This window comes from Argopecten irradians, chromosome 1 (genome assembly GCF_041381155.1).
Source record: "Argopecten irradians isolate NY chromosome 1, Ai_NY, whole genome shotgun sequence".
Lineage (NCBI taxonomy): Eukaryota > Metazoa > Mollusca > Bivalvia > Pectinida > Pectinidae > Argopecten > Argopecten irradians.
This window is the reverse complement of record NC_091134.1, coordinates 53449017-53459577: the sequence shown is the minus strand read 5'-3', so window position 1 is coordinate 53459577 and position 10561 is coordinate 53449017. Positions and strand designations below refer to the sequence as shown.

At 33.1% G+C, this 10561-nt stretch overlaps 1 protein-coding gene across 2 annotated transcripts in view; it reads left to right on the top strand.

Annotated features, from left to right (window-relative positions):
- The first annotated feature begins 716 nt into the window (after window positions 1-716).
- Window positions 717-10561, top strand: part of LOC138333102 (uncharacterized) — a 55129-nt gene continuing 45284 nt past the window's right edge. The window contains exon 1 of one of the 2 annotated variants that reach the window (XM_069281249.1): window positions 717-947. In XM_069281249.1, the coding sequence (XP_069137350.1) occupies window positions 885-947 (63 nt within the window). In that variant the 5' untranslated portion in view covers window positions 717-884. The remainder of the gene's footprint in view (window positions 948-10561) is intronic. The other variant, XM_069281238.1, reaches the window with a different exon arrangement.

Below are 10561 nucleotides of genomic sequence, written 5' to 3'. Positions count from 1 at the left end.
AATACTTATTCATTCGTGAAAAATGACGTTATGTAAACTTAACCCCTCACATGATACTCCACATGATATATGTATTGTACTCGACATTATTGACATCATCATTTACATATAGTGACGTCATTTTATAGGTTATGACGTCAATAATGTGTCATTATGTAGGGGATAAATCACGCTACCCAATAAGTCGAAATATAACATATTTTTCGCCGTGTGTATTTCCGTAAGTACTAAGACCTGTGGCTAAAATCCACATGCATGTTGACAGTTCAGCGATCGGCACACCGGCTTCCGGTAGTTGATTGTCTCAGATGACGTCACAACTCATCGGAACTCAAGGGAGGTAAGTCATAGAAAAAAATCTGTCGTCAAAAAGATGTGAAGATTGCTTTCATTATTTTTACTATTTAGAGACAAAATATAAGCAAATATCAAACTGATATATGTTTAAATAGGACATACAAATGTTTCTAGCCTATTATCTCATTTTCCATGTCCCTTCTGTTTTTATCACCTTTAAATGCCTTCATAAAGCTTTACACTTTTGTCAAAAAGACCATGACATATGAAAGATGTATTAATAGTCTACTGATTGTACTTTTAATTTTAGCAGACTATGTAACATCACGCTATTAAAGTCTCCCGATACTTGACCCCAAGGTCACAGTAGTAATCTTTTGTTTGTACTTAGGCTTAGAATCCTGATCTGGACAGGTAAAAAAGGAACAGGTATATAGGTAAACTCTTGTCTACTGTAAGTACCCTATCCAGTCCAAATTAGGCCAAATATTATGTAATGATGTGTCGTGACAATTCAACAAAAACCATTACGTCAACAAGACTAAGTCATTTGGAGAGGAATTTTAAAGGGAGATAATTCATGTGGAATGTCTGGTAGCAACCTTTCTGAGAACCTTTTGTCTGAAGCTGTGAAGAAGCCCAGCCCTGGTGTGAGTATACAACATGGAGGATTATGTGTTACAGAGTCTTTTCAAAAGTTGTGTGAATCACATGTTGTGCCTCATGCTGTGTGAGAATCGATGGGAGCTCCTTATGTCTTTGAAATCAGTAATAATTCAGGACTTCATATGTTTTAAGAAAAAAAAAAAAAAAATCTTAAACTAAAAAACTAAATTGAATTATCTGCGTTTATAATTAAAGGTGCTTTGTCACTTTAGTTCAGAATTGTTTTGTTAATACCACTTTGTTGCCCTTTTAGAAAGCAATGAGAAATGTGAAAGTTGCTTCGTTTATGACAAAATTACTGTTTTCATGAAAACAATCACTGAAGTAGCTTCTCTTTTGTCATTAGATTGCAGAAAATTTGCGAACAAAAAAAAATATCGAAAAAAATGTTCTGCCTTTATATCTTTAAATATTTAGAGGCATTATATTGCACTGCCTCTAGTCAACAGCCTTGATTATTCACAGGTGAGGAATCTAGCAAATACAAAACAAAAATAAAAGTATAAAAAGATATGAAATCAAGTCAGTATTAGTATGTGATAAAATTGATATAGCTGGGAAAATATAAAATGTATTGATCTTGTATGTTTTTCATCATATATTTTGTGTAAATTTCTGTCTTGGGCTAAAGATATATCCAACAGATAAATTTCAAGTACAACTTGAAGAACTCCTATAGATTTGTTATCAGGAAATTCACCAATCCTGTCAAATTCAATGAGCAGAACTTCAGGGGAACAAGATGGACTTGAAATCTCCACTTGAGCTGAACAGCCCAGTGGTTTGACTTTCACATACCCAGATACACAGTGATAACCTTTTGTGACCCTTAGTTGTGTCCAAAATTTTGCTGTATTTGGACACCTATCGGTTGCTGATAACATAGACGGAACAAAGGCAATGTAGCATTGATACCCTTTTATGGGGGAATAGCTTTAACATTTTAAAAGGTACATAAAGATAGAAGATAGCTTATTTATATATCATAGTATATTTGAGTTGACATCTGTGATCCTTCTTGAAACTTTTGTTTACACAGTTTTTAGTCGATGGTGGGGGGGCGTCTAGGAGATCCTCTATCCTCCATACTGTTCAGGGTATATACACCCTTAAACTTCTCTCTATCTGACAACTATAAGTGGAGACTAAATGATGACTTTAAGTGTTCTGTGTTAACTGGACCAGCTGAGTGTGTATAAGCACTTAAATATATATTTTACATGTGTAGGTGGTTGGTTGATGTTCAATACTGATATATATATCATAAATAAAGGCATTTGTGGTTAAATAAGGAACATTTGATATATATATCATGAATAAAGGGATTTGTGGTTAAATAAGGAACATTTGATATATATTTCATAAATAAAGGGATTTGTGGTTAAATAAGGAACATTTGATATATTATTTCATAAAATAAAGGGATTTGTGGTTAAATAAGGAACATTTGATATATATATATATCATAAATAAAGGGATTTGTGGTTATATAAGGAACATTTGATATATATATATAAATAAGGGACATTTGATATATATATATATAGGAACATTGAATATATCATAAATAAAGGGATTTGTGGTTATATAAGGGGATTGTGGTTAATAAGACATTTGATATATATATCATAAATAAAGGGATTTGTGGTTATATAAGGAACATTTGATATATATATCATAAATAAAGGGATTTGTGGTTAAATAAGGAACATTTGATATATATATCATAAATAAAGGGATTTGTGGTTAAATAAGGAACATTTGATATATATATCATAAATAAAGGGATTTGTGGTTAAATAAGGAACATTTGATATATATATCATAAATAAAGGGATTTGTGGTTAAATAAGGAACATTTGATATATATATCATAAATAAAGGGATTTGTGGTTATATAAGGAACATTTGATATATATATATCATAAATAAAGGGATTTGTGGTTAAATAAGGAACATTTGATATATATATCATAAATAAAGGGATTTGTGGTTAAATAAGGGACATTTGATATATATATCATAAATAAAGGGATTTGTGGTTAAATAAGGAACATTTGATATATATATATCATAAATAAAGGGATTTGTGGTTAAATAAGGGACATTTGATATATATATCATAAATAAAGGGATTTGTGGTTATATAAGGAACATTTGATATATATATCATAAATAAAGGGATTTGTGGTTATATAAGGGACATTTGGCAATTGGATTGTTGTATACCTCTACTATAAGATGGGAATAGGGAGCATATATGTGTTTCTATTGTCTGTTCTCGCTGTTCTTTCCCATCCCTGATTCATATAGAATAAGGACTATAAACATCATATAGTTATGTCTTCAATTATCCATACTTCGAATGATATCTATTAAATAGCTCAGGTCAATAATGATTTTGTACTAACTGTAAGACAGGCTTTCTTAATATAACCTATAAGCTTCTGACATCAGCGATTGACCATTCCACTTCAATCCCTAATGCTGTATTAGATCAGCAGTGAATAGGAACCAATTACTCTACAGTGGTCATTCACAATAAACAATACAAATTTGGTCACCAAAAGGGTCAGTATTTTGGGCGCTGACCGATAGTTGTCTACATTAAACAATATTAATGTGCCTATTTAAAGTTCAGTATTTTGGGCGCTGACCAAATGTTCTGTGTGCTCAATCACATGCAGCTATAGCTGGCCAAATGTTTAATGTGGTCAGTCACAGCCTGCTAGTTGACCTTTCCTTACCCATAATGTCTATGTTTGTTTAATTGTCCGTTTCAGAATCAATAGAATTGTGAGTTATCAGACCTTTATATGTACACATGTTGTGTGTGGTCAGTGTTATATGTCCAACTGACAGTAGACATTGGTATATGTTTGTCCATCCCACTTTAGACATTGATACACATGCATTGGTATATTTATCTCCAACTGCCTAAAGACATTTATAGACATTGGTATATATTTCCACCCGACTTTAGACATTGATAAACATCAATATATATACAGTCGAATACCTTTGCAGATTCATGCATAAAATAACAAGCCATACTATAACGTTAATCTGTTACCAGGATGATTTCTAGTAAAAGCGAAGTATCTTGAAACATATCGGCGAATTTCGCTAAAAATATATTGCAACATTGAAAAATATTCGATTTTATTTTTAGAATTTCCCAAATATTTTATTCAAATAACCGGAGGTCATGTAAAAGTCTATGCAAATACACGGAGTTGAAAAACAAAGATAAAGAAGGAAAAAATCGGGACCGCAGAATTTTATGCAAATAACCGAAATATTCGAATAATTGTTATTCGATTATGTGGAGTCCTCTGTATAGCTAGTTAAGTGTTAGTCTATCACAGAATCATGCAGTACCGTTTGGCATTCACTGAATTAGTATTGACTACTAGTGTTGACCATTGGACAAAGGGAACGTTCGTGTTGTCAGGAGACAGTATGAGGAAACACCAGTTTATCATTGATTATCCTCCTTGATGATGTCACGTCCTCTTATTGCTCAGTGGATTTCGTACATTGCACATCTTAGGTTTAGAATTAAATCCAAGTTGAGATCTTTAAAACTGTCTTAATTTTAATTTTTGACTTAGCCAATCAGAAATGACAATTTAAAAATAGCCAATCTGAAATGGCAATTCAAAAATAGCCAATCAGAAATGACAATTCAATAAATTTCATTAGGTTTTATTGGCTGCTTGACTTTATGCTGAGTTTCAAGATTGTTTAATGATGCTAAGACCAGAAAGAGATTCAGTGTACTTTGATTAAAGCAGGATTTCCTTATAATATTTTTAAAAAAAAATAAAAAAAAAATATAAAAAATTGTATAATCGAGTGCCTGATAAAACATATTGTTTACTTTAGTCATATATCATGAACGTTATAAGCCAATCAGAAGAACTCACCTATTTTTGTTGACCAATCATATGAGTTCTATAACCTTGAACCAATGGTTGAAGTAGATGATTGGTATAAAAATGATTTGTGTTAGGTGTGTGAGAATGGCCATATAAATACCATTTTAACATCTTGTGGTCGTCATTATGATTTCAGGTACGTGAGTATTCCTTAGCGACAAAATTACATGATATATGCCTCTTTAAAAAAACATAACTTCCTTATTGGTTTCTATAATTAAACAATATCATGTAATATTGCTATTGACTTAAAGAGCTGGTAACCATAAATTGTTAGAAAAGTCGTGAGAAATTCTGTTATATCAATAAACAACAGGTATAAATAGTACCTCCTTCAGTGAGATCTGGGATCGTGGATGTGGGTCTGCTAATCAAAACTTCATTGCATCAAACATGTGTGGTAACTTTCAAAAAGTGAACATTTGTTTAAAATCCAAATTTTTGCAGCACAGATACACAAAAATGGACCTAATTAGACCTAATTATTAAGATTTACACGACCTTCTTAAAGATTTACTTGTTTATGTAATCCTTCTTTAAATACAATAAATTAACGTATGACTCCAGAGAGCCCAATGACCTGGTTGACCTGCGTTTTCTTTATACTGAGATTTACACCCAGTGTTTTCGTTATGACTTTGTTTTGTTATGATCATTTGACTTTTGGACCATGTGTTATTTTGATGAGCTTATGTCATTGTTTGGCAAAACGTCCCATGCCTGCTGGAGAATGCCCAGGTTCACTCCTCTGTACCGTCAACATTATAATTTGGTATATTGTAACCTATGTGTACACTACATATTAAATACTGCCCATATCTACCCAGGCTTGACGTTTGCTGATTGAGGTTTTGCCAAAAAGGTGAAAATTAATGAAGACCTGTGAATGTTTGACTCCAATTGATTCTAGGTTGTTTGTAAACAAACTTTCAAATGACCGAGATTTAATTTTTTTTTATATATTTTTCTGAAAGACAAATTAGCAGTTGCCATTGTGTATGTGTTATTCAGCATCTGTTTATCTGCTTTAAATTGTTTTTAAATATTTGGTTTTTTCTCCTCAAAAACTAATATCCAGATACTTTACATTTGGCCTACAGAATGTGGTGATATAGACAAAGTTTGTGGAAATCAAATTAACCAAAAACTTCAACAAAATGAATCAGAATAAACTTGGAGGTCAAAAGAAACTGTTCTGAAACAACTGTTGGGTATTTATAATTCAGAAAACTGTTCTATTCAAATCACTGATTAAACAAAGAATTGTATGTGTCTAATCGTCTGGTGAAGCCAGCCCCATAAAAGTGGTTGTGCTATGATGAGAAATAAATGTTTATGTAATGCTAATCGCACGCCTGATTAGATACATAGAATCTTGCGTCAGTAAAAAGGTGTATTAGGTGCTGTTTCATAGAGCATGTGTATTGGTCGTGATGCTGCCGCTAAATTCAATCAACCATGACTAAACAGTCGACTTCACATGATCATTTTGCATGTTGATGAGCTCATATTGATTACTCGGAAAGTTAATAAAGCCCCACATGTGGGAGCCCTATATTAAACACTGTATCCGTCTGTCCATCCAAAATTGGTTTCTGCAGGTTTCCACAAAAACAACTTTTTTAAATTGCACATAGTAATAGCAGATAGTATGTCTAGATGTGCAATAGTGGTTTGGGTTTTTTCTGAAAAAATCAAAGATGGCTGCCATGACCCCTAAAGGGGTCAAAAATTAAAAATAGGTATACATGGGTTTGAGGGGACACTGAATAACACACTGTCTTATGGTTGTGAAGAAATCTTGAAAACCACATGGCAGCGTTGGGGACTAAAGGAGTTAAAATTTAAAAATCATTAGAGGTCAATGAAAATTATCATATAGATGTTTTCTTGGCAACGAATACTGTACAAGATCATAGCTTTGAAAAATTTTGGAAAGAGCCAGTATGCTGCATTTATTGCATCTAAGGATCAACTTAGCAGGGCCCTTTCTCACAAACTTAAGTTATCTAATTGCACTTCATTTTATTTATGCATCAATAAAACCTAGTTATGTTTATCAATTTTTATCTGATCATAGAATTTCAGGTTATTCAGTCCGATGCAGATTTAATGCATGAATGCATGAGAGGAAAAAGTCTCATTTGGATGTCAAAGCATTGGACATAATTGATCAATGTACATATTGAAATCAATTTTAGAAAATCTTAAAAATGAAGAGAGAACTTCAGCTAGAGGTTTTTGACTCGTTGCCAGTAAAGGAAATGCTGTTGTATGATTGTAAGTAGGACATAGTATCTAAACAGTATTGAAATTTACAAACTAATATGGTCCAGAAACACACACCCAGATCTGGAAAGTTGATTGATAGAAAATTAACAATTGCAGAATAAATATCCTCTCGCAATAAACATGTAGCTTGACCTTGGTACGATTAGGTTGGTTTAGGAGCTGAAGTCTGCGGGAGTCCCGTTTATATTGATGGCAATAAGATTTTGTTTGTCTATCATCTAATTTTATGTGCTGCTTATAAAGGAAACATCAATCACTCGAACGTTGGATTGTTTTGCAATGGTTTATTGAATTACATAAACCTTAACTTTTCAGACCATTGACTTTCTGTGAAACTATTATGTAACAGGATGGTAACATGGTTCCATTGTCATAGCCCACACTGACTTCACACCAGCGCAATAACTGGCCCGACAATACCAGTCACTCTGCCAGTACAATGTTGGTACATTGATTTCCAAATTCTGTGAATGTCATAAATGGGAAATCCAACTTCCTTAAAGATTAATGTTTATATCTAGGGATTCATTCATGGGATCTGATAGACCTAATACCTGTCAACTTCCTTATACCAGATTTGTGTAGGGTAACATGAAATAATGGGCAATTTGTCAAGTCTTTCAGGACATTGAATACCATCCTTCTGGTTAGTTATGGCACTTCTATCACAGATGGGAGAAGAATTTTATCTGCTTTATTACTGTCATACCTCAGGGGTCACTTCAGCACAGGAATGTTGTTGGGAGTCTGTATAAATATAGGTGATTGTATCATATCTATTGGTAGATTACATATTACAACTGTCAATATGTGCAGATTGGTTTATTTAATGCAATCACATGTAGTCACAATGTTCTGCATTCAGTGGTATTTATAGGAATTTATAATAATAGATTATCCACAAAGACCTTTCTGGTAATTGTTAATAAATAACGTTATTGCAAGTTTTGTATTTTATGTGTAAAGTTACTTCTTTTTAAACTGGTTTCCTTGCTTGCATATTTAAATGCAAAACAGTATAAAATCATTTACGAATAATTGAAATGAACATTGATTGTATTCTGTTTTCATAAAATCAAAAGAAAATCAACATACAGGATAATTAATTGCTCAAATAAGATGTCCTATTTGTCTCTGTTTTTGCAATAATAGAAGACATCTATGGCAACACATTTTCCTCAAATCTTTCACAATTAGATAGACTTATTCTGTAATAGAAAATCAATTTCCTGTGTGGGCCTTGATGTAGGGATGGAAAGCTGTCTTGTGTTGGTATTGTTTTATCATATAATCAAGAAGTTATATATAAATTAGGATAGAATTTCACTTGATTGCTTAGCAACACTGAATACCGACTGTTTAGTCATCACAATTACTTGTAAAAAGACCACTGATGAATAAGATATGAAACTCCTTCTTTATTTTCCTTGCTGCCAATACAATACAGTAAAACCCCTATAACTCGAACAGCAGGGGACCAGGTCAATAGTTCTAGGAATACGGGATATTTGACTCATCCGAGGTTCATTACTATCGACAGTCAAAATGTCCGGTCTCAAACTATGGAATTTTAATTACCCTATCTTTCAGCATTTTGGATTTCTCTATTCAAGTGTTTTATTGATAGCAATATCAAGTTGAAAAACATATGTATAACAAAAATTGAGCGTTTGGAAATTCCTTCGAGAGAGCCCTAAATCAAATGTAATTCACAGCAGAGGTAAGCGACCGACAATCCAAATTGATCAACAAGGATACATTTTCTATTATGTAATTATCACAAATTGTTTCAAACATTTACAAAATATATACTCACAATAAAGTTATAAAACCAGCATAAATACGGACATAAGAAATGACATCTATAGATGGTGTCTATTTCGTAAAAGCGTTAGGTTACATGTGTTCACGAGCAGAGTTACAAAAAACAATACTGATATACGGAAAAAGAAAAGGAACGCACTGATAAAATGTACTTTGCATATCGTTTGATATCGTTTACACCATTTGACAGATAACATTGTGTTAGCCTGTCACATGAAAACAATAAAGATTTTAAAAAATGAACTTATTTAATTAGGCGGATATCAGCAATATTTTTCGCCTATTTTGTCATTTCACAATGTATACTTTTTATTAACACGGAACAACAACTTCCGAATTTTCGTATTTACGGCGAAGATTATTATGAGAGAAACATCAATAATTTAATGCCTTTTCTGAAATGTTCAAATAAAGTAAGCATCAAACAACGACTTGCGATCGTGTAGGTAGGTAATAACGTTAATCCCTTAATTACCTAAAGGCTTGATACGCCACCTGTATAAACACAAGGTCGTGAGCAATTACCCATGTCGGTCGGTGCAGTCAGGTGTGACACAGGTAAAAAAATCTCAAGGGCCGAACACCTGTTCGACGAATACATGGGTAAATACTATGTATTTGATGAAACGGGGACATATTTCTGTTCGAGGAATGAGGGGTATTCGACGAATAGCTGTTCGAGCTATCCGGGGTTTTGTTACATAGATTATGTAGGGACACGGTTGGGACCGTACAACCAGTTCGACGAATAGGGGGTATTCGAGGAATCCGGGTTCGAGTTAGAGGGTTTTTACTGTATTTTGCTTTCCTTTAAGATTACTCATGCACATTTCTTTTGTTTGGTACTGCATGTTTCAATGTGGTAAAAGAGAAAAAAAATGTTTAAAATGAAAATTTTCTTAAACTGCATTCATTGAATTTCCAGGTATATTGTTGACTTTATACCAAGGTAAGCTCATTGAGGAGCAAGTTGAAACATCTGTGCTGTCTATCCTTTTAAACAAACAGTAAAATCAGTCATGTTGAGATCTTGTCAGTTACACCATTCGGGAAAACATGATAAAGATTGAGCTACTTGACAAATATTTAGCAGATATGACCCACAGATTGATGGAGTCGGGGTACAATGGTCAATGTTCGAGCATGTCTGTTCCTGAAACACTGGATTTTAAACCTGATCATTTGACCGGCTTTGTTGGTCCAGTTATTTCATCTCAAGGTCGCCCATCTGTTAAGGATTTTGAGGACACAAGAATTGATTCCTGTAGCCATTATGACATGAAAGTAGTTTATAATAGAACCAATGAAATGTCACGCTGCGTATCTACCCTGGGTAACATCAGATAAGGAGGCAGGACCCAACATGTCCTCTCTCAAATATCATTTACGAATTGCGTTTTCTTTGAATATTCTGTATGCTGTAATAATTCTTTTGAACCTGACACCATGTTGTTTATGTTGTCATAGCAACAAGTTTTCATGCAGAATCATTTTGTACTTTAGTCATAAATGTGTGAAGTGATACCAAGGTATTTTAAAAA